This window comes from Molossus molossus, unplaced genomic scaffold (assembly GCF_014108415.1).
Source record: "Molossus molossus isolate mMolMol1 unplaced genomic scaffold, mMolMol1.p scaffold_m16_p_1, whole genome shotgun sequence".
Taxonomy (NCBI): domain Eukaryota; kingdom Metazoa; phylum Chordata; class Mammalia; order Chiroptera; family Molossidae; genus Molossus; species Molossus molossus.
In genome coordinates, this window is record NW_023425344.1 from 49341630 (window position 1) to 49368145 (window position 26516).

At 34.8% G+C, this 26516-nt stretch overlaps 1 protein-coding gene across 1 annotated transcript in view; it reads right to left on the reverse strand.

The window, feature by feature from the left end:
• Nucleotides 1-216: 216 nt before the first annotated feature.
• The window catches only part of LOC118637389 (transmembrane protease serine 11G-like), a 45049-nt gene continuing 18749 nt past the window's right edge, over nt 217-26516 (reverse strand). Inside the window, exons 4-10 of the mRNA XM_036272803.1 lie at nt 25793-25860; nt 24891-25051; nt 9778-9816; nt 8488-8659; nt 7289-7548; nt 3572-3714; nt 217-1774 (exon numbers count right to left, since the gene is read on the reverse strand). Coding sequence (XP_036128696.1) covers nt 1613-1774; nt 3572-3714; nt 7289-7548; nt 8488-8659; nt 9778-9816; nt 24891-25051; nt 25793-25860 — 1005 coding nt within the window. The 3' untranslated portion in view covers nt 217-1612. The remainder of the gene's footprint in view (nt 1775-3571; nt 3715-7288; nt 7549-8487; nt 8660-9777; nt 9817-24890; nt 25052-25792; nt 25861-26516) is intronic.

Sequence of the window (26516 nt, forward strand, 5' to 3'; positions counted from 1 at the left end):
CTGGCATCAAGTGTGTAGAGAGAAGAAATGCTACTAAACCTGTTACAAAGCAGAGGATAGCTGTGGGTCCTTCATGCGCCGCACCCCCCAGAGATTTATCTCTGACAAAATGTCATTAGTACCAAGGATGAGACACCCTGAAGTATAGTGATGACTCAAAAATGATGAGTTTGGCTTTATTATTATAAATATATATTTAATGTATACAATAAAATATTATGTGGGCAAGAGAGACTCTCCCTTGATATAAAACTAAAAAAATCTTAACATTGGCGGTTATTTCATTAACTAAATTAATTGTAAAAGGAGCGGGGAGTAAATAAAGGTTTAGATGCACAGAAAGAGTTTGAGTTTTGTTGAACATTAGTAATGTCATGTGCAGTGCCACAAAAATGCATTTAAATATATATGAAAATGACTTAGAATAAAATTGAATCATTTCAAAGAGGTTTTCTTGATTAATTGAATATTGTCTATAAATACCATTCTTCAAAGATTGCCTAACTTTTTAACAGAAAACTGAAATATTATACAATAAGGTCTCTCCCAGAACCTTGTATCAAATTACCCATGAATGTCTAATTTTATATTGGCTTCTTGTGTAAGTTATTTATGAATATCTCATTTATATTGACATCTCATTCTGTGGGTTTCTTAATTATTCCAAAATTGATTGAAAATAAAACTGTTTAGAAAATAAACTGCATTAGGAAATTATTAAACAGAACTAAAATGTTAATTTACACCAGGATTGGAACTTCTCCCACTTTTAGAGAAGAAAAAACTCCTTCTCACCCAGTCCTTGCCTCTTCTTATTCCCACCTACGAAAAGGGCCAAGAAACTTAAATTTTCTGAATACAAAAAGGCATTTTTCCATACTTTAGAACAAAATCCAATGAAGGAAAATATTTTCAGTTCTCCTGCTGTCTGACCCAAGTATTTAGTTATTGTCCCAAAGTAAAGATTGGTGTAGTTGTTCGAAGAAATTAAAATCTGCAATGTTGGGTGTGGATATAAATGACACTTTTTTCTCTTAAATTTCAAAGAGAGGTTAAAAATGCATCTCAGGGCAAAGGACTCACAATAGTGCCATCTCTTAAATCCTAGTTTCTTTTCTAGTGCCCCTCCAGTGTTAGCATTGGCCAAAACTAATTCCCTTAGTTTGTCTAGGACGTGGACTTACAGATCCTCAATGAGAATTATTTGATGAGGAAGGTAAAAACTGTGGAGTCAGGGAAGGGCAGTGTGTTCTGTCAGGACAGCAATAGAAAATGCTTCACCAGTTGGTACTTACCTGCTTACACTGCTAGATTGTGCTAAACTAAAAAGTGTGTAGTAGGGACTGAAAGGTGAGCAGGAGGTCATCAGAGACACTTAGCAGCAATGGTGGATCTTTGAAGAGTTGACAGTGTCTTGTATGTTCATGGTCAGCAACACACTTCAGATTATGTGAAAGAAAGCCTACCTTTTCCTCATATCTAAGGGAAGAGTTATCAGACCATGCTATTTGCATCTTGAACTCAATGACATTATACATGGCAACATATACTAGACACAATTTGCTAGAGACCACACAGGACATTTACATTTTGGAGGTAGATGGTTGTTGCATTAGATGTTTGTTTTAGACTTAATCCAGTCCCGATAACAAGTCACTTTTGTATAAATTCCAGGCTTGTTTTCTTTACCACAGTCTATTCCCCAGCTTACTATTCCAACAAGATACCAGATGTTTCTAGCACGTGCTGTAACCAGAGGTCCCCCAGAGTCACCCTAAAGAAGAAGAAAAAGTATTGTCAATGTAATAAATAAAGGAGTGTCAGAATGACAGGTAACCAGCATCTGAATATCTAATAAATTAATATTTTGAAGTATGTGAAACTAATTCTATTTTTACTATTAATATGATCATTGTGCTTATTACTTATTATCTCTGTTTATCTCTAATAATGTCTTTACCTGAAAGGTGATGTGAATAAAGCTGAGGGTTTAGTTTTATCCTTGTATAGTTTTTTAGTTTTGCTCTATCTAAAGAGAGAATGCAGAAGACCTTGTATTCCAGAATATGTAGCCAAATCCTTGTCTTTTGTTCACTGCTTTTAGTTATTTATGTGCTGTGGTTAGACTACAAATTTATCATGGACTTGTGCTTTTAAAAATGTTTATGTTTCCTTCATTAACTGCCATAGTACCTTGCAATTCACACACACAAAATTGAATGAATAAGTGAATGAATACCAATGGCAGATCAATGGTAGCACCTTTACATACAAGAAAAGCACTTATATGTGTGAAAGTCTCAAAGTCATTCCTAATCCTTCAAGAATTGTGAAAATGTTAGACCCAGTTTCAAGTGCTAAAGGTAAAATCTTTATTAATTTTTATATTTATTTTTCTTCTTTCAAATAGCCAGACTTTAAAAGTGGCAGCATGGATGGACCTGTAGTGTATCATGCTAAGTGAAATAAGCCAGTCAGAGAAAGATAAGTACTACATGATCTCACTTATATGTGGAATCTAATGAGCAAAACAAACTAACCAGCAAAATTGAGACAGACTCATAGAAAGAAGGCTGACAGCTGTTGAGAGGATGGGAGTTGGGGGGAGGGGTCATAGGGGCTGTGTAGGGATTGAGGCAAAAAGAGAAAGAGCTCATAAACAGGGACAACAGTGTGGTGGTTGCTGGGGTAAAGAAAGGCGAGAGGAGGTAGAGAAGGCTATAATGGGTATAAATGATGGAAGGAGACTTGACATGGGGTGGTGAATACACAATACAGTGTATAGTTGGTATGTTGTAGAATTGTGCACCTGAAACCTATATAATTTTGTTAACCAGTGTCACCCCAATAAATTCAATAAAATGGAAAAAATAAAAGCAATATTCTCTTTAAATGCTTAATGGTTAAGACAAATTTTTTCTAACCAGCATAATTCTATCTGGATGTACAATATTTTTTCTTTTCTTTATTGATTTTTTAGAGAGAGAGGAAAGGAGAGGGAGAGAGATAGAAATATCAATGAGAGAGGACATCGATAGGCTACCTCCTGCATGCCCCCACACTGGGGATCGGGCCCACAACTGGGGTATGTGCCTTGACTGGGAATTGAATTGGCAACCTCTTGGTGCCAACGCTCAACCACTGAGTCACACTGGCAGGGCTGGATGTACACTATTTAAGGTCAACGGTTCAAGCACCCGCTGTGTGACACTCTATTAAGCATGGAGATATCTGCCGATCCCATCCCACAGTGCCTTACAATTAGTAGGAATTAGATTCTAACTATTGATTGTAACTGTGGCTTTGAGCAATGATTGTGTGGCTTCCTGACTTAGTTTCTCTTTTCTACTGCCACTCCTTTTCTCTAGTCAACACCCTAATGTGCAGCTGGTAGTCATTTTTACATTTACATGTAGACATTAATATGAGTATTTCTTATGGTTCTTCCATTTCCTCTTTTCACACTCTGCTTTCTCCTCCATGACTTAATTTTATGGACTTCCATTGATGTTGTCATGAAACTCATCTTTATTCAATAGATTCATTTTTGTGTATTTGAATCTATTCTTACCTCACAGGCATCGAGTTTTCCTGACAAGAATCCAGCACATATCATTCCTGATGACACAGCCCCACCATATACATTAATTGTATTACATATGTCATTACTTATGATCTCTATTTCAACTTGTCGTAGAGTGTTGGGAAAGGGACCTAAAGAAGAAAAACAAATAAATAGGTGAAGAAATTCTAAATTCTTGTATTTATGATAGTTAATTGTGTCTTGCAAAGGGTAGTTCAATGGCCCTGGCTGGTTTTGCTCAGTAGTTAGAGCATCGGCCTATGGACCAGAGAGTCCTGGGTTCAGTTCCCGCTAAGGGCACATACCTCAGTTGCAGTTTGTCCCTGGCCCCGGTTGGGGTCGTATGGGTGGCCACCACTCGATGTGTCTCTCTCACATTGATGTTTCTCTCTCTTCCCCCCTCTCTCCCTCCTACTCTATCTGAAGATAAATGCAAAAATGTCCTCAGGTGAGAATAAAAACACAAACAGTAGTTCAATAATAAAACATATATCTGGAAGTTGTGGGACTCTGGGCTTGATGACAGCACTCAAGGTCAAGTTATATTTCCTGGGTGCCTTCTAGCTTTCTATGTGTTAGGTTTCAATCTTGTCATGTTTACCTCCACTGTTTTATTTACTCTTTGTGAACAACTCCTAAAGATAGATATGAATATTTTTTTTTATCCTCACCCAAGGACTTTTTTTTTGCATTTATCTTCAGATAGAGTGGGGGGGAGAGAAGGGGGAAGAGAGAGAAACATCGATGTGAGAGAGACACATCAAGTGGCTGCTCCCCACATGACCCAAACCGGGGCCTGGGACAAACTGCAACCAAGGTACGTGCCCTTAGTGGGAGCCGAACTCGGGCCTCTTTGGTCTGTGGACCAACACTCCAACCACTGAGCCAAAACAGCCGGGGCTGAATATTCTTTTATTCAGTTGAATAAACCAAAACTCACCTGATTATGAGTAGTAATCACATAGCTAAATGGGAATAACATTTGATTTAAACCCAGGACATTTATCACCACCTGGGATAATCCATGACAATTTACCTAATTTACCTGGAAATCTGCCTTATCACTCTTCAAAGGACACACTTATATTTGAAATTGAGAATCCTTTAGGAAAAGAAACATAGAGCATCTACTATCAGGAAATAAGTTCAATACTAAATAGATGAAATACTATTGCTTCATAAAAAAGACCATGTTTACTTTTATAATATTTAGAAATGCTATCAAAAATAAAACCAAGGTAAGTAACATATACCAGGATAAGAACTATATCATGTTTTATTAATAACCAAAATATTTATGATTTGTTATATTAAAAGTATTATTTAGTTGTATATAGTACAGTTTTAGTCAGTAAATTCCCCTCATTTTGCCTTAATAGCTTCTATTTTGAAGACTGTATTAGTTCTTCATATAAAGATGGTACTCTGATGATAACAGGTTCAAATACAAGTAAAAGGATGAAGGAGCACAGTGCTGCTGATTTGAGGAACAAGTCAGGTAATTATGTGCTAAGGGCTCTGGTTATGAAGGAAGCAGATATGAATTTGTACACTTTGAGCAACTGAAATGCTATTTGGCCTTGGGCAAGTTACTTAATCTTACTGAGCACCATTTTACTCACCGTTAAAAAGGAGAAAATGAAATCTATCTCACATATTTATGTGAGGGTTAAAAAAGAATGGATACAATCAGTTATGATAATACCTTATCCCATGTTCAGATTTCAACCAATGGAAGCTATTGGAGAAATAGGGTTGTATATTTAAAACCCTCATAGTCTAAAAGCTGCACTTCAATGTTAGTGACAGATGGTGAAAGCAAGAGCTTTCAGGGAAAAAAGATCTAGGTTACTAGGGCTTTTGTCATTCATCATAAATAAGCCTAATTCTCTGTTTTAAAATCAGGACGTTCACTTACCTAGAACTGACCATCTTGCTGGAAAACTAAGCCTAACTCCTCCATAGTCGTTCAAGATTTTCTAGGATCTGGTCCATTTCTTTATCTCAGTCACCATTTTTAAGCATGGGAAGGTCATTATATGACTATATTCTTTTTACTTCACCTCTGAGTTTGCTTGAAATGTTCCTAGTGATAAAATCTGCATACCATCTGCTCTTTATACAGCTTTTTAAATAATCCAAACTATTTGTGTTTGTATATCAGCAATATTCAGTACTATATCTTTTGCTGTGTCTAATTGGCATTTGAAATTTGTAGGTATTCACAGCCTTTAAACAACTGTATTCCAACTACTTTTAATTTCTATGTGCCCGTTTTTATTTTAGCTCATTGTTCTAGGATGCTAGTTTTAAATTGTAAATGCTTTTACTTATTTAAACTCAACTTTTAAAAAGTGAAGTGCTTAACAATATTGCAAGCTGTTTTACATTATCGAATGATTAAAGGAAGAAACTATCCAGAATAGAAAGTGTTTGTTAAACAAGCTGTCTGGTAATGATAAAGTGAGATAAATATTGTAAGGTAGGAGAAGAAAATCTGGGTAGTCCCTGTTGCAGTTTCAAAGTGCAGAAACAAACAAAAAAAAAACATAAGCAAATATCTAATACTTTACCTTAGTCTGATGTCTAACAAATTCATAATGTTATTACTGAAAAGTATGCAACTTGTTACAATAGATAGGTCAATGTTCAGTAATCTGCACACTATTGGGCATTGAATAAATTATGCTAAAGTCACAAATCACTCCTAAACCACTAATCTGGAAAGGGGTGGTGCTTAGTTTAATTAGGTTCTAAAGGAGGTGTAATGGTCCTGCCCTAATGGTGGATGCTCTGTGTTTCTACTCCAATCATAAGTGGCTTGTCTAATCCCAAAGGATTTAATTCCCCTTCATACTTATCACCATGGCCTATAGAAGGCAGATCTCCCAGAGATGAGGAAAAGGACTTATAGGTTATAACAATGGCCTATCAATCTGGACCACATCAGAATTTTGGAGTGCATATTGAGGGAAAGCACACTTCTATAAAAATCAACTGATGAAGACTCGGGAGATAAAAGCTGTACTTCGAGCAAGAACATAAATAAGACTACAACTTCATAATAAGAGCCTGGAACAAGAATCGGAAATTCAAGGACAGATTAAACCGAGAGAACTGGAGACTCAGTATGTAAATGTCTATCTGCCATTTATCGTATATTATTAAGTACAGTAAAATATCATATTTGTCAACTTCATAAACTCAAAAAACTGTTTTGTAGATACATGGATCAGAGGGTCCCTATTTAATATTTAGCATCATGTTATTCAAATTGTTCTCTGAAGATTGTATATGTTTATTTACATGATCTATTACAGAAGCTTATCATTACTACTGCTCACAAATAACACTTTAAAAATTATGCATCCATAGCAGAATCTCTACATGTGAAAGACAGCAATGAAAGAAAAAAAAATCATGTGAAAAACTATGCTTTACCTATGCTTGAAAAGAAAGTTATAACTAGTTTTTAGTATAGCCCATGAATACAATAAATACAGATACTGTGTAATAGTAATAGCCAAAGTTTTCATATATATATTTTTTAACATATCTGGGTTTTGTTTGTTGTTTCTGCCATATTTTTCATGGGACATATAGATTTAATCTCACTTTCTATATTTTGATTGGTAGTTTATTTTATATTTCCATTCAAATGGAGATTTAATTTTTTTGCTTGGATGTTTTCCCTGAGATACTCACCATTTGATTTTAATGCTCCCCATCCAGTGACAAACACTTTATCCTTAGGCAAGACTTCAAAAGTGGCATCCGGGAGACAGACCCTGTGCACATCGTCGGAAAAGAGCACAGGCGTGGAGAGTCTCACCAGAGCGACGTCGTCCTCGTGCTTGTGGGCAGCATAGTTTTCATGAATGACAATTGACTGCACCCTTCTTCTTAATAGTGGATGGCTTAGAGTTGTTCCGAAACTAGCCATCCAGAGTTTGGGGTTTTTGTAACTGATCACAAATTATAAAAGGATTATGGTTGGTTCATTTCTGATCTAAAGTTACCCAGCATTCTGCATGAGCATGGGACACAGGGTGGGAGAAGGGCAAACTAAGGTGATGGTTGATTGGGGTCCTCCCACCTTCTCATTTGAGGCTTTCCCCCTAGTACTGCTTTGCATTCATTTAGCTGATGACAAATCCCTCCAGGAGAATTTGTAATTTTTAAAGGAAACACTATATTATTTGGTATTTTTGAAGAAAATATAAAGAAATAAAAATCAGAGTTATGTACTCATTTATACATACACACATATCCATGCACAGTTACATAAATATATGTATGTATAATTATGGAGAGAGAAAGGGAGGGATTGAGGGTGGAAGAGAGAAAGAGAGAGACAGAGGGAGAGAAGTTGAAGGCACAATTTAATGCATTGTTTTCTATTTCTTGCTTTTAGGTTAACATTTTACCCAGTATATTTGCCCATTGTATATTAATTTCACTAGAGGTACTGTATCTCTTTACTGTCTCCAAGTGTCCTATTGATTAAATTTTCAATGAACATATAAATAATAAAAGTAGAGCATCAAAGATATTCAAGTGAGATAATCGAATGTAAGTTTGTGTGTTGTTATACTATTAGCAGAGTTTTTAAAAATCCACAATATATCTCAGGAAAACTGGTGAGTATGTTTAAATTTTGATAGTGTTGTCTTGTTAGCTAAAGTTGAGATTGCTGGAGAATATATATTCAATTAGAGATAAAGATACTTTCTCTAATTTTTTTCAATTATTCAGTAATTGTACTTCTAAGCCTGCCAGAAGATCATGAGTACTATTGAGGTGGGCCTAAGATAATTAATAAAAAAGGAATGCAAATTACTGGAAGTGAAGGTGAGAAAAAGAAGTGAAATTGGTTACCCTGTTGGTACAGACTGAGGACTTACTTGTCAAAGCAATGAGCGGCTGTCAGGAGCCACTCCTCACTGATCAAAGTTGCCCCACAGAAATGGATGCCCTCCATTTGCAGGCTGGCTTGCCACGGCCAATCCGCTTTCCTTGCAATATAACCATCAGCAATTTTTTCCATGGATGGAGACTCCCTTCCCAAACCACAACCTGTCATAAGAGGATAAGATGAATATTAGAATTACCAATGCGTGTGTTTGGCACACAGTAAAAGATGGAAACATTCATAGATTTGCTTTACCTTAAAAAATTAATCAAAATTATATGATAGAATAATTTACATTGAAAGAAGTATTAAATTATAAATAAAATATTTAATACCCTCCCTGATGTATTTAAAACAATTTTACTTATTTTTTAAAATATATTTTGGGGTCATATTCTTCTTCTTTTTTTTTTTTAGTGATTTTAGAGAGAAAGAAAGGGAGAAGGAGAAAGAGAAACATCTATGAGAGAGAACATCAGTTGGCCGCCTCCTGCGTGTTCCCCACTGGGGATTGGGCCCACAACCTGGGCATGTGCCCTGACTGGGAATTGAACCAGCAACCTCTTGGTGCATGGGTCCATGATCAACCACTGAGCCACACTGGCCAGGCAGTGATACTTGACAATTTTTATTGTGAAATATACATTAATTATTGCAGAAAAATACCATTTGTACTATTTTTTTTGCATTATAGTATTTATTTATTTATTTATTATTTAATTAATTTATTTATTTTTGTTACAGATGTTTCTCCTTCCCCCCCCCCACTGATACCCCCTGCCGTCCCTCCCCGCCCTGTCCCCAGCTTTGTTGTCCATATCCATTGTTCATGCACACATGCATATAAGTTCTGTGGTTTATATCCTCCCTTACTCCCTCTGTACTATTTTAAAATACTTTTCTAATATTAAAATTATTACATTACTTAGTATAAATGTCAAAGTTTACATATTAAAGTTAGTGGGTGTTTTTTATTTCTAAGTGAATTTTCTAATTTGACAAAATGAACCAAATAAAAATAAATAAAATGAAATGAAAGTTAATTGTTAAAAGAAGTCATCAGTTAAACCTTCTAAAAGGAAGAGCAATTTATTTCTAAGGAGTCCATATAACATGACCAATCATTACTAGTAATGATTTCCCCATGAGGAGAGTTAAATTTTGTATCCATTCAGAGATATATACTTTTGGAAATAGTAAACTTGGGAGCAGAGAAACTCTTAAAAGTATTTTAAGTTTTATTATTTTGTTTACAAACATCTCAACAATATTTTTAACTTACCACTGTTCAGAATGTGCTCTGCTTGTATTTTATTTATATCTGGAAAACATACAAGATGATCATTCACCAATGGAACAATTATAATATAAAAAAACTATATCTATATGACATGAATATTCTATTTGGGAGAAACTGAATTAGTCAGGAATACGTAATTTAAAGGCAATAGAATAAAATCCTACAAAAGAGAAGAGGCTTAGCTACAAATTAAACTCTTCACTGACTATATATGTAGACTCTAGGAAAATATTGGTTAATGATTATAAAAACATTGGCAGAAAGAAGGATGTTGTTTGCCATGAAGAATTAATTAATTAATTAATTAATTAATTAATTAATTAATGCCATGCCAATTTATTAAAATATAAGCTAAACAGAAGAGGATCTAAGGCAACTTTTACATATGTAGTACCATTCTCCTCCGTCCTCATTCGCACAGTAGTGTTACCTTAAAGCCATTCAAGAGTCTTAAACACTTGGCATCTGAGGTCCACTTGGTCCACAGATGCTCCCTGTGGAATCAAAATCCACCAATACACTAACAAATCCTCAAATATGGTAGTCATTTTTTCATGAAGAAAAATAGAAAAATAAAGCATGATCAGTAGCTGTTCCCCACAATTATATGAATTCTTCCTTATGCCAAATAGTATAATGAGCAATCTAGACCCACATTTTTTTTACAATGAAAGTTAGTGTGAAGTTTCAGTAAATCTGCAAATTAAGGAGTTTTCAATGTAGGTCAGACTCTAAAGGGGAACATAAAATTCATGTGCAGATGACTATGGGTAGAGAGTTTATTACAGTAAAGTCCCTTAGGATTAAGTTTCATCAATAATAGCAGTCCTCTAATGCAGGAGTGGGGAACCTTTTTCCTGGCAAGGGGCATTTGGATATTTATAACATCATTCAACGGCCATACAAAATTATCAATTTAAAAATTAGCCTGCTATATTTGGTCATGCTAATTTGGTGAGACGTGTGATGTTAGCTGGTATTGATTTCATAGCCCTAATATGGCCCTCCGGCAGGATGTTCCCCACCCCTGCTCTCATGGCTTCTCTGGCCTTTAGAATAAACTGAAACATCCTACCTGGATATGCATGACATGGTCTCTATTTATGTCTATGTTCTCATGTTGAACTGATCTTGCTCTTAGCCAACCCATTTGCCACCTTGGCCTTCCAGGGTTTTTTTTTTTTTTTAAGTAATTTTTAAAATTGTTGCCCAAGAATATGTTTATTGATTTGAGAGAGCGAGAGAGAGAGAGAGAGAAAGACATTGATTGGTTGCCTCTTGTATGTGGGCCAACTGGGGACCAAATCTGCAACCTAGTTATGTACCCTGACTGGGAGTTGAACCCAAAACCTTTTGGTGTACAGGATATTGCTCAACCAACTGAGCCATACCAGCGAGGGCAGCCTTCCAGATTTTGTACTGTGCCAAGATGTTGCTGTCATTTCTTCATTCTAGCTGCCCCTTCTGCCAGGAATGTTCTTCCCTTTTATTTTTTGTGGTTAGTCCACCACTATCATTCAGATCTCAGCTTAAAAATCTTCTCCTCAAAGAGACCTTCCATGACAACCAAATCTAAATTAGACTTTTCTCTGCATGGAGTTTCATATTATTATTGGATTTTGCCTTGTTTACTGGATCATTTTCTGTCTTACCCCAGTTAGAATGTTAGCTCTATGAGGACAGAGAATTTAGTTCTTGGTATAAATGAACTCTCAATAAATACTTGCTGAATAAATAGATGAGCAGTAATGATAACTAATAACTTGCTAAGTACTATGTACCTGGGACTGTGACAAACATTTCACATTACTTACTTATTTTATCTTCACAATAATATTATGGGCCAAATCTATTAAGGACATGATTTAAATAGTTCTTGTGGCCAAAAACTTGTCCTGCAACCATTTCAGTTATAGTTTGGTGTCACCCTCTTTTTATGGATCAGTGAGAATGAGGTGGATTATGGTTATTTCACAGATAATTTTAGCCTAGGCTTATTACTATGTATGAAAAAACTGTTGATGAATTTTTATGATGGTACTATATCTCATATGTGAAAACTATCCAACAAATGTATTTACCTTTAGAATAAAAGAGGTTGAATGACTCAAGTCCTAGAAGAAGATTGTATAGATTCACTTTTCCCTGCTCTTTTCCTATACATATAACAAATTACTTCTAAAAATTATTCATCATATATAAAAGAACTCTGCAAGCTAGAAGGAAAAGGGAAGAATGGCTAGAGATTTAGGATTTGAGGGAGAAAAATGTGCTGAATTACCTCTTTATCTCATATATACTTTGGGCTGGAGACCAAGAGAGGCATGCAATCTGGCATAGGCAAAAAATCCCAAGAGAAGTCTTTACTCTCCATCCAAATCCATGTAAGAGAAAGCATAACAGGGACCTAGTGGGATCCCCAAACCTCTGCTTTACCACCTAGGCCTGGAATTCCTTCTGCCAGTGTAGTGACAGCAGTGAGAGCAGGGAGCCCCCAAACACCCAGTCCCCACTTCCCAACCAGGCCATCAGCTAGCAGACAGTACTGCAAGGGCTCTGAAAACTGAATTCTTATCAAAATGACTAAAGCGAGTGAGAATCTAAACCTCAAACCTAAACAGATCAACTACCTGCTAATACAGAATAATTAAATAGAATTGAGTGCCTCCTAATGTAATAACGAAAAGATTCAGAATATGAACAAAAATTACTTGCCATACCGAAACCCAGGAAAACAACAATCTGAAAAACAAAATGAAATCAACAGATGCCAATAGTGAGACAAGATGTTGAAGATATCTGATGCAGATTTTAAAGCAGCTGCCATAAAAATAATTCAGCAATCAATTATAAATTCTCTTGGAACAAGTGAAAAAGTAGAAAATCTAAGCAAAGACTGGAAATTATAAAAAATAACCAAATAGAAAATTATAGAACTGAAAAAAAAATACAATAACAAAATAGAACTTGCTGGATGGCCTTAATAGTAGAGTGGAAATGATGAGGAATAGAATCAGTGACTTGAAGACAAATCAATAAAATTTACTCAGTTTGAAGAACAGAAAGATATACACTAAAAATAATAAACAGTCTCTGATATCTGCGGGATGATAATAACACAAAATTTAACATTCTCTCTGGCCAGTATGGCTCAGTTGGTTGGGCATCATCCCGTGCACCAGGAGGTTTCCAGTTCAATTTCCAGTCAAGGGCACACACCCAGTTTTCATAATGGATCCCCAGTAGGGGGCATGCTGGAGGCAGAGATAGATGTTGCACTCTGACATCAATGTTTCTCTTTCTTTCTCTTCCTCTCTCTTGAAAAAATCAACAAGCTATTCTTTTAAAAAATGTTAACATTCATATTATCAGAGTCCCAGAAGGAAAGAAAAAGAGTGTAGAATAAAAAAAGTATTTAAGAATAATGGTTGAGAACTCTCCAAATTTGGCTAAAGACAGAGACCTACAGATTCAAGAAGTGGGCACATCTTAAATATAAAAAACTCAAAGAAATCCAAACCAAAAGACATCATAATTAATCTACTAAAAATTAAGAAAAAGAAATAGAAATAAAGAAAAACCATATATTACCTAAGTAATGCCAATTCAGTTCAAATACCAGCAATTTTTCATCTGAAACCATAAAGTCCAAAGGAACTGACATAGCATTTTTGAAGTTCTGAAAGAAAAATTATCAACAAAAACTCCTATATCAAGTGAAAGTATCTTCAGAAATGAGGGAGAAATAAAGATATTCTCAGATGCAGAGGAACTAAAAGAACTTGTTTCTAACAGATCTACTCTCAGATAATGTTTAAAAGAAACCATCCAAACAAAAAGCAAATGATAACAGAAGAAGGCTAGAACCAATAAAACATGAAGAAAGAGGCATAATGTGTAAAATTAGAAATAAACATAATAGACTGTCTTTTCCTTCATGAGTTTTTCTAAACATATTTTATTGTTAAAGTGAAAGACATAACATCCACCTGATGTTGTGTTGAATATATATGGAGAAAACATTTCCAAATATATCTAAAAAGTGGTGAGGATAGGTGACTAAATGGAAGTAAAGTTTCTGTTGAAAGGTTGACACCAGTAGATTGTTATTATATATACATATATATATGTAAATACCTAACATATATACATATATGTTAATACCTAGAGAAACCACTAAGACAACTTAACATAGTGATAAGCTAAAAAATATTAAAAATAAGTCAAAATGGAACTCAAAAAATGTTCAAGTCATGCACAAGGATGGAGGAAAAAAGGAACATAAGAATAAGACACAGAACAAACAAAAAACAAATCAGACAAAAAATTAAGAAGGATGTAGAACAAAACAACACCATTAACAGTAAGATATAATTGATATATGTAATATACTCCACCTAACAATAATAAAATGCACATTCTTCTAAAGTGCCCATGAAACATTCATCAAGATAGTTCTTAACCTGAGTCATAATATTCTGCACATTTAAAAGAAATTAAACAAAGTATGTTCTCTGTTTATAATGAAATCAAGATGGGAATCAACAATGGAAAGATAGGAGATCCCAAAATGGCGGCAGAGTGAATGGAAGCTACACAGACCATCTCCAAAAGCCAAACTGGAATTACAACTAAAATAAAGACAAATCATTGAGAAAAAGCAACAGAAAAGCAGCGTTCGTGGACCATATAACCAGGGACACTGAATCGATCCTGGTAGGATTGTGAAGGCATGACGGGGGCTGAAAGCCCACAGATAGCAGCGGTCTTAGCTGTGAGCATTGCCCTCAGAGTTAAAATCCCAAGCCTGCTCCACAGTGCAGAGGGCCAGGACAGAGCACTAGAATAGCCAGAGCCATTCACCTTGGGCTCTGGCAGAGGGAGGGTGGACTGGACTGGAACTGTGTGGGGACACTCAGAATTTGGAGGGCCCTCAGAGCTTTTGCTGAATTGTGGCCAAGAAGGATGGTGGCCATCTTACTCCTTCCCAGGGCTCTGGGGAGAGGGCGTGGCCCTTCCCACGAAGATTCAATCCCACCCAGGTGGGCCATTGAAATGCAAATTGAAGCTCATTAACAACCAGCCTCTGCCCCACACTCGGGAAATCCTTCTACTCTGAACACCTGAGGGAGTTTTTCATTCAACTGAGAACCTAATGCTCTTCAAGTAACCATGACTAATAGCCTACAGGCAAAAAGTTAGAGGATAACTGAATTGTTCCTGGCCTTGTGATTCTACCCAAGAAAGTAAGATTTGACAGTGGTGTTTAATGTGGGTCCTTTCACGCTCATCCAAACCCAGTAAAGGGAGCCACAAACAGCAGAACACTAACACCCACATGGAATATTTGGCAAACTCCAAAACCCACTGAGATAGCCAAAATGGTGAAACAAAGAAACAAATCCCAAATGAAAGAACAAGAGACCTCTACTGAAGATGAGATAAATGAAGTGCAGTTCATCAAGTTACCAGAGGTAGAGTTCAGAGCCATGATCTTGAGGAAGCTCAACAGCATGAGTAAAGACGTCAAAACCATGAGTAAAGATATAGAAGCATTGAAATTCAACCAAGTGGAAATAAAAAATGACATAGCAGAAATAAAGAACACATTGGAAAGACTAAACAAGAGAGTAGAGGAAGCTGAGGACTAGATCAGTGAATTAGAAGACAGGGTAGAAAAAAATCAACCAATCAGAAAACCAAAAGAAAAAAAATAAAAAACAGGAAGACAGCTTAAGAGAACTGTGGGACAACTGGAAACATATTAATATTCGCATAATAGGAGTCCCCAAAAAAGAAGAAAATGAGCAAGGGTTAGAGAATATATTTGAAGACATAGTGACAGAAAACTTCCCTAATTTGGTGAAGGAAGAAGGCATTCAAGTTCAAGAAGTACAGAGACCTCCAAGTAAGAAGAACCCAAACAGACCCACACCAAGACACATAGTAATTAAAATGCCAGAAATTAAAGACAAAGAGAGAATCCTAAAGGCAGCAAGAGATAAGCAACAGGTTATCTAAAAGAACCCCCATAAGGCTCTCAGCTGACTTCTCAACAGAAACACTACAGGCCAGAAGGGAGTGGCATGAAGTAATCAAAGTCATAAAAAACAAGGACCTGAACCCAAGACTACTCTATCCAGCAAGGTTATCATTCAAAATATAAGGTCAAATAAAGAGCTTTCCAGACAAAAAAAAAAAAAAAAGACTAAGGAAATACATTAGCACCAAACCAGCACTGCAAGATATGTTAAAGAACTGCTGTAATTAATAGAGGAAATAGGAAGAAAAATATAACCACACTAAACAAAAATAGCAATAAATAAGTACAGATCAATAATCACCTTAAATGTAAATGGACTGAATGCTCTGATAAAAAGACACAGAGTAGCTGATTGGATAAGAAAGCATGACTCATCTATATGTTATTTACAAGAGACCCACCTCACAACAAAAGACTCACATAGGTTGAAAGTGAAGGGATGGAAAAAAAATCTTCCAAGCAAACAAAAAGGAAAAAAAAAAGCTGGGGTAGCAATACTCATATCTAATAATTAGATTTCAAAATAAAGGCCATAACTAGAGACAAAGAAAGTCACTACATAATATTTAAAGGATCTATCCAACAGGAAGATATAAACTTGGTAAACATATGTGCACCCAATATAGGAGCACCAATATATATTAAAAATCTTTTGGAGGACTTCAAAGGAAAAATGGACAGCAATACCATCATAGCAGGGGACATCAACACCCCGCTGACATCACTGGATAGATCCTCTAGACAAAAACCTAGCAAGAAAACAGACACTCTAAATGAAACACTAGATCAAATGGATTTAATAGATATCTACAGAGAATTACACACCAAAACTACTGAATTCACATTCTTCTCAAGTTCACATGGCACGTTCTCAAAGACAGACCACATATAAGAACACAAACTAAGTCTCTACAAGTTCAAGAAGATTGAAATTATATCAAGCATCTTCTCAGATCACAGTGGCATAAAATTAGAAATCAATTGCAACAAGAACATGCAAAGACATTTGAACACATGGAGACTATATAGCATGTTATTAAACAATAAATGGGTTACCAAGGAGATCAGGGAAGAAATTAAAAACTCCCTAGAAACCAATGAAAATGAACACACAACAACACAAAATCTATGGGATGCAGCAAAAGCAGTTCTGAGAGGGAAGTTCATAGCACTACAGGCCTACCTCAAGAAACAAGAAAAAATTTTAATTGACTATCTAACCTCACAACTTAAAGAACTAGAAAGCAAACAAACAAACAAACAAACAAACCCAGAGCAAGTAGAAGGAAGGAAATAGTAAAGATCAGAGCAGAAATAAACAACATAGAGACCAAAAAACAATTCAACGGATCAATGAAACAAAGAGCTGGTTCTTTGAAAAGATAAACAAGATTGATGGACCCTTAGCTAGACTCACCAAGAAACAAAGAGACAGAACCCAAATACACAAAATCAGAAATGAAAGAGGAGAAGTAACAACTGACACCAGAGAAATACAAAGGATCGTTAACAAACACTATGAAAAATTATATGGCAACAAATTCGACAATCTAAGAAAAAAGGGAAAATTTCTAGAAACACATATTCTCCCAAAACTGAACCGGAGAGAGATAGAAAACTTGAACAGACCAACAACAACAAAAGAAATTGAAGATGTAATCAAGACTCTCCCAGCAAACAAAAGCCCAGGCCCGAACGACTTCACGGGGAAGTTTTACTGAACATTCAAACAAGAACTAACACCCATTTTCCTCAAACTATTTCAAAAAATTCAAGAAGAAGGAAGACTTCCAAACTTGTTTTATGAGGCCAGCATAATTTTAATTCCAAAACCAGAAAAAGACACTACAAAGAAAGAAAACCACAGGCCAATATCCCTGATGAACATAAATGCCAAAATCCTGAACAAAATACTAGCAAATCCAATCCAGCTATACATCAAAAAAATTATTCACTATAACCAGTGGGATTCATCCCAGAGATGCAAGGCTGGTACAATATTTGCAAATCAATAAATGTGATACACCACACAAACAAAATAAAAGATAAAAATCACCTGATTATATCAATAGACGCTGAAAAAGCATTCGACAAAATCCAGCATCTATTTCTGATAAAAATGCTCAGCAATGTGGGAATGGAGAGATCATATCTTGACATAATATAGGCCATATATAAAAGACCTACAGCCAACATCATACTCAATGGGCAAAAACTAAAAGCATTTCCATTAAAAACAGGAACAAGACAGGCATGTCCACTTTCACCATGCTTATTTAACATAGTACTGGAAGTCTTAGCCACAGCAATCAGACAGGGAGAAATCAGAAAAAATAAAAGAGATTGAGATTGGAAAAGAGGAAGTGAAACTGTCATTATTCGAAGATGACATGAAAATATACATAGAAAACCGTAAAGACTCTGTCAAAAACCTACTAGACGTAATAAATGAATTTGGCAAAGTAACAGGATACAAACTTAACTTCAAGAAATTGATGGCATTCTTATACACCAATGATGAACTGACAGAAAGAGAAACTAAAAAAGCTATCCCATTTACCATCGTGGCAAAAAAATTAATATACCTAGGAATAAAATTAACCAAAGAAGTAAAGGACCTATTTGCAGAAAACTACAGGACATTGAAAAAAGAAATACAGGAAGATATAAATAAGTGGAAGCACATACCTTGTTCATGGATTGGAAGAATTAACGTCATTAAAATGTCCATATTACCCAAAGCAATTTATAGATTCAATGCAATCCCCATCAAAATACCAACGACATATTTCACAGAACTAGAACAAATACTTCAAAAGTTCTTAAGGAACCAAATCAGACCTCGAATAGCCACAGCAATCTTGAAAAGGAAGAACAAAGTTGGAGGGATCACAATATTGAATATCAGGTTATACTACAAAGCTACTATAATCAAAACAGCCTGGTACTGGCACAAGAACAGGCATATAGACCAGTGGAGAAGAATAGAGAACCCGGATATTGACCCAAGACATTATGCTCAAATAATATTTGACAAAGGTAGCAAGAGCATACAGTGGAGTAAAGACAGCCTCTTCAGTAAATGGTGTTGAGAAAATTGGATAGCTACATGCAAAAAAAATGAAACTAGACCATCAACTTACACCATACACAAAAATAATCTCAAAATGAATAAAAGACTTAAATGTGACCCGTGAATCCATAAAAATCCTAGAAGAAAATGTAGGCAACAAAATTTCAGACATCATACGCAGCAGAATTTTCACTGATACATCACCTAAGACAATAGAAGCAAAGTAAAAATATGAACACATGGGACTATATCAAACTAAAAAGCTTCTGCACAGCAAAAGAAACAACCATCAAAGTGATAAGGGAACCCAGTGTATGGAAGAGCATCATTGCCAATGACATATCAGATAAGGGGTTAATTTCCAATATATAGAGAGTGCTCATACAACTCAACAAAAGGAAGACAAAGAACCCAATTAAAAAATGGGCAGAGGAACTAAATAGACACCTCTCCAAAAAGGACATACCAATGGCTAGAGACATATGAAAACATGCTCAACATCACTAATTATCAGACAGATGCAAATTAAAACAACTATGAGGTATCACTTCACACTTGTCAGAATGCTGCCATCAACAAATCATCAAACAGCAACTGCTTGTGAGGGTGTGGAGACAATGGGACTCTAGTACACTGTTGGTGGGAATGCAGACTGGTACAGCTGCTATGAAAAACACTATGGTGTTACCTCTAAAAATTGAATTGCCGTTTGACCCAGTGATCCCACTTCTAGGAATATACCCTAAGAATCCTGAAACACCAATCAGTAAGAATATATGTACCCCCATGTTCATAGCAGCACTATTTACAATTGCTAAGATCTGGAAACAGCCCAAGTGTCCATCAGTAGACGAATGGATAAAAAAGCAGTGGTACATATACACAATGGAGTACTATGCAGCTGTAAGAAAGAAAGATCTCTTATCCTTTGAGACCACATGGAGGGACCTAGAGAATATTATCCTAAGAAAAACAAAGCAAGCAGAGAAAGAAAAGATCACATGATCTCACTTATTTGTGGAATACAATGAACATAACAGTCTGAGGGACAGGGTAGAACCAGAGATGTGGAAGTAGGGTACAGAATGATAATCCTCAGAAGAGGGGCGGGGGAAGGGAAGAGATAAACCACAGAACTTTAATGCATGTACACATAACCAATGGACATAGACAACAAAGCTGTAGATGAGGTGGCTGGGATAGGGAGGAGAGTGTCAGTGGGGAAAATAGGAGAAACATCTGTAACAAAAATAAATTAGTAAAAAAGAAAAAAAGGAATGGAAAGATAATGGGAAAATCTCTAAACATTTTGAAGTTAAAAAATACCTAGATTATCTATGGGTCTAAGAAAAAGTCTCCAAAACTAAATATTCAATAGAACAGAATGAATATGAAAATATAACATAGCAAATAGTGTGAGATGCAGATAAAACACTGCAGAGAGGATTTTTTTTTTTTTATAGCATTATATGCTTACATTAGAAAAGAAAAGAATATTTCAAATCAATAAGTTTCTACCTAAGGAAATTAAGAAAAGAAGAACAAAATAAACCTAAGGTAAGGAGGAGGAAGGACATAAGAGAAAATCAATCAAGACCAACATTTTGATCAATAAAATTGAAAACAGAAAAATAATGTAGAAAAATTAATAAAATAAAAAACAACTGGTTGGGTGATAATAATTAATGAAAGTTATGAACTTCTGAAATGAATGACAAAGAAAAATAGAGAAGACATAAATCACTAATGTCAGGAATGAAATGAGGGGTATCACAAATGGGTGGAGCCCTTAAAGATTAATTAAAGAATACTACGAACAACTTGACATTCATAGGTTTGACAACTTAGAAAAATGGATTAATTCCCTGAAAACCACAAACTACCAAAACTCAGCAAAAATGATGCAAATAACCGGAATAGTGCTACTAATAAAGAAATTGATTTAAAAAATTTATTGAAAAAGGAATTCTCAGGCCAAAATGGCATCACTGGAGAATTTTTAAAAACATTAGAAGAATTAATATTAATTTGCATAATCTATTCCAGAAATTAGAAGAAAAGTAAAAATGTCCTAATTCATTTGATGAGCTTAGTATTTCCTTGATTCTAAAACCATATCAACAACAGACTGATATACATCATGAATTTAGATGCAAAATCTTCAACAACATTTTAGCTAATTGAATTTAACAATGTACAAAAAGAATAATACACAGTGATGAATGGGGCTTATTCCAGGTATGCAAAGATGGTTTAAAGTTTGAAAATCAATTAATATAATTTACCATCTCAACAGACTAAAAAAGGAAATTTATTTGATCTTGTTGATTGACATAGAGAATGCATTCAACAAAATTTGAGACTTATCAGACTCACTGACTTGAACACAATTAAAAAATTGGAAGATAAGTGTTGGTGAGAGTAAAAGAAATTAGTACCCTCATACACTGCTGGTGGAAGTGTAAAATGGTGCAGCCACTGTGGAAAACATTTGGCAGTTTCACAAGTTAAACATAGAGTTACCATACTTTCCAGCACTTCTGCTTCAAGGTATATATCCAACAATATTGAAAACAGGTATGCAAACAAATACTTGTACACAAACATTTGGTAGTACTATGCACAACAGCACACATGTTCATCAACTGATAAATAGGTAAAAAAATGTGCTATATCTATATAGTGAAGTATTATTTAGCCATAAAAAGGAATGAAGTACTGATGCATTCTACTACATGGATGAACTTTGAATATTATGATAAGTGAAAGAAGCCAGACACATACAGTTACATATTATGTGATCCCATTTGTATGAAACCTCCTGAATAGGTAAATCCACAGAAATGGAAAGCCTGTTAGTGATTGTTAGGGCCTGGGAGAAGGGGGAATAAGAAGGGGAAGCTTAGTATTAAAGGATTTCTTTTAGAGGTGACAAAAACATCTTGAAACTAGGAAGAAGTGAGGTTGCACAACACTGTGTACTAAAGGCCACTGGATTATATACTTCAAAATGACTAATGGTTAACTTTATGGCATGTTAATTATGCCTCAATAAAAAAAAGCCAACAGCCCTGGCCAGTTTGGCTCAGCGGTTAGAGCGTTGGCCCCGCGGACCACAGAGTCTCAGGTTTGGTTCCCGCCAAGGGCACATGCCTCAGTTGCAGTTCGTCCCCAGCCCAGGTAGGGGTCAGGTGAATAGCAACCTGTCGATGTGTCTCTTTCACATCAATGTTTCTCTCTCTCTCTTTCTCCCTCTCTCCCTCCCACTCTATCTGAAGATAAATGCAAAAATGTCCTCGGGTAAGGATAAAAAAAAAAAAAAGCCAACATTCATTTATGATAAAGACTCTTAATTCATTAGGAATAAAAAGATATTTCATCACCTTCGTGAAGAGCATTTACAAAAACCCTGTATCTTATATCATACTTGAAGTGAAAGACCTACTGCTTTCTATGACTGGGAGAAAGACAAGAATGTCCACTGTTGTCCCTCTTCTTTAGCATAATACTGGAGAATCTAGCCACTGGATAATGTAATAAAAACACATAAAAGACTTTTATATTTCAGAGAAAGAAGTAAAAATGTCTCTATTTGTAGACAACATAATTGTCACCATAAAAAACTCCAAAAAAATCTACAAAAAGAAATTTCTAAAACTAATGAGTTCATTAATGTTGCAGGATACATGAGCAATACAAAAAAATCAATTGCATTGAAGACAAAGAAGTGAAAGTAAAAATTAAAAAGCACTTTTATAATTCTCCAAAGAATACAAAATATTCAGTTATAAATATAACAAAAATGTGCAGGATTTATATACTAAAAGTTAGAAAAGACTGATAATAAAGTAAAGACATCAAATCTTTTAAAATTGATCAATATGTTTAGCAAAATTTCTATCAAAATTCAACTGATTTCTTTTTAGATCCAGACAAGATTATTCTAAAATTTATATAGAAAGGAACTAGAGTATTCAATACAATTTTGATAAAGAACAATGAAGTAGAAAATCATCTTTCCCATTTCAAGGCTTACTGTGTACTTGCAGTAATCAAGAAGATGTGGTCCTGGTGTAGGATAGACAAATCAATGAAACAGAGTGCAGAATCCGAAAATAGATCCACATAAAAATGCCCAAATGATTTTTGACAACGGACAAAAAGAAATTGAATTGAGGACAAAAAGAAATTGAATTGAGAATGAACAGCCTTTTCCATGAACAATGCTGGAGTATTTAGGCATGCATTAGCAAGAAAGTGAACCTCTACCCAAACTTCACAGTTTATACAAAATTTAGCTTAAAATGAATTACAGATTATAATGTCATGTAAAAGTATAAAATGTATAAAATATATAAAAAGTATAAGTAAAATATGTAAAATTATAAAACATAAAAGAACATAGAAAAAAATTATTGGGGAAACAATACTAGGAGAAAAGTTAGATTTATTACCAGAAGCACAATCTATAACAGGAAAGTTGGATTAATTTGATCTCATCAGAATAAAAAACTTTTACTCTGTGTAAGACTGTTTAGAGGATCAAAAGGGAAATTATATACCAGTAGAAAATATTTGCAAATTACATATCTGACAAAGGCCTGATATCTAGAATATATAAAAAGCTCTCAGATTAAAATTTTAAAAATAGAAAACAACTCAGAAAAAATAACTTACATAGACATTTCATCAAAGAGAATATATAGATGAAAATAAGCATGTAAAAATATGTTCAATATTATTAGCTATTGAAGAAATGCAAATTAAAGCTACAATGATATATCAGTCAAAAAGGCTAACATGAAAAATAGTGATAACACTAAATTCTAGCAGAGGGAAAGAAACTGGGTCACTCATACATTGATTATACCTATAGGAGGAGGATGCAAAATGGTACTCTAGAAAGTGATTTGGTAGTTTCTTTCAAAATAAAAAATGGCTTTACCAAGCAACACAGCAAGTGAATAGATGGGCATTTATCCCAGAGGAATGGAAACTTATTTTCATGTAGGAACTTGTACATGAATGTTCCTAGCAGCTTCATTGTAGTAGCCCAAATCTTGAAATTACCCAAATGCTCTTCAATGGATAAGGGGTTAAACAAACTTACAAACTGGTGTATTATGTGATACTACTCAGCAAATGAAAAACCAAAAAGGGGAATAAATTATTGACACATACAAAAACATGAATGAACCTCAAAAAAATTATGCTAAGTGAAAAAGGGCAATTACAAAAGGATATAAAGTGTATGATTCATTTATGTAAAATTCATGAAATCATATAATTGATGGAGAATGGGTTAGTGATTGCAAGGGTACCAGTGGGCAGAGGAGGAGGGAGTGGCTATAAAGAGGCATCAAAAAGAGGTCTTGTCATTTGCACAGTAGCAGAGTGTAGGTTTTTTTTTTTTTTTTTTTTTTAATCCTCACCTGAGGACACTTTCCCATTTTTTGTTCAGGTAGAGTGGGAGGGAGAGAGAGGAACAGAGAGAGAGAGAGAAACATAGACGTGAAAGGAACACATCAAGTGGCTGCCACCCGCACAACCCACCAGGGCCGGGGACAAACTGCAACCGAGGTACGCGCCCCTAGCGGGAACCGAACCCAGGTCTCTCAGGACTGCAGGTCGACACTCTAACCGCTGAGCCAAACCGGCCAGGGCCAGAGTGTAGGTTTTTATCCTATTTATGCTTAATGAATCCAAACAATTACACTAATATCTCTCTTTTGAAAAAGGAAAATATACTATTATATTTGTGGTATTATATAATTATTCTTTCATAATTACTTCCATATTAAACAAAGGAAGATCATCTTGGTGTTGATTTTGTGAGGTTTTGTTTATTATCAAGTAAATGAGAGACTTAAAAATGAAAAGTGGTTTCATTTTATGATGAAATAAAGATACTTTCTCTGTAGATGAGCAGATAGTTAAAATGATGAACTATAACAAGGAAGGAAAAAAGGTATTTCTTGCCTCTAAGATAAGGTAATGAAGTATCTATCTTCAAAAAGCTGTCATTTAATTTTAACCTCTGATGCAAAATGTTAGCAGCTTGACTTTTCATTGTTTCTGCATTGCTAGAAACAAGGTGAAATTTAAGCACTACATCTGTTTCCAAACCATCATTACTTGACCTGAAAAAAAAAATCACCAGAATAAATGAGTAAGGTCATAGTCATAGCAATTACTATTTTATACCTTATTATTTAAATGCTATTCATATCTTCAGAAAACAATATAATACTTTATACATTTTATTATCATGGATTTTCCCCCTTTTCTTTATCATATAAGTGTTAATATGTAAATCATTCCCTGCTTATAAAACTTGATCATATTCATGGAGGGGAGAGTAACTGAAAGTTCTACAATTTTTTTTTCTGAAAAAATAAATCAAAAGCATTTGTTAAATCCATCAACTCTTTCTACATATAATTTCCTTGATTTAAAGAAATTCACAATATCTGTTTATGTTTAAAATTTAAGTAAAATTTTAAAGTTAGAAAGAGAGAGATTGAGAGAGAAAAAAACAAAAAACATTGATGTGAGAGAAACATCAGTTGTTGCTTCTTGCACATGCCCTGATTAGGGGTCAAACCTGAAACTTAGGTATGTGCCCCGATCAGAACTGAACCCACAACTTTTTTGAAATGCAACTAGTATAATATATTTTATTTCTACCCAAGTTAAGAAAATATCCCCTATAGGTACTCTGAACAGGAGGAATAACAATTAAATGTATTAATATTAAATTATTTTTGCTCTTATTATATCTAAGATTTTTAGATCTTATCTACAAAGCAAAAAATTGAAGATTAACTAAATAATACAACAAAATTGCCTTTTCATTATATGAATTAATTAATTATGATTACCTAAAGTTGACAACATGAGACTCGATGTAATCATGTTTTAAACTGGAACTTTGAAATATCTTATCTATCTGAGAAGAGAAAAAAAAACCAGCATATAACTTTGTTAAATATGAATTTCACACATTTCAATATATCACAGAAAATTTTGTATAAAACCTACAGTGATTCAAATAGCTTTTCATTCTAAGCTCCACCTATCCCCAGAATGCTCAATGGGGCATAATCCTGCTATCCTAAAGGTCATCCTAGTACTTAGATGTTTATATTTGAACAACTTGTCACATGGTTAGAGATGGCTGTTATAGAGTTGAATTAAGGTGGATATTTCAATAGCTAGTATAAAATATATACAGAGTTGGAGGTACAAAGACTGAGTTTTTTAAAAACTTGTTATGTATGGACTTAAAATCCACTATCATTCACACTATCCTTCAAGCTCAGTTATCATCCTCATGGGCATGATTGAAGAATCAGTCTTTTAGGCTTTATGGAAAGAGTTAAGGCCATATTTTGATCCTGGGGTAAATGGGGGAGGGGAGAAGAATATATATTTATTGGGTACTTCTTTAAAAGGAATATACTCATCAAGGAAAATCAGGAAATAATTACTTAAATACAACTATGCTATTTGTGTGTCATTTTAGGCTTCTATGGGATAATTTCTCTCCGTGGTATAGATTCCTAAAATAAATTATTTCTTATTAAAACCACAGCTTGTTGCAGA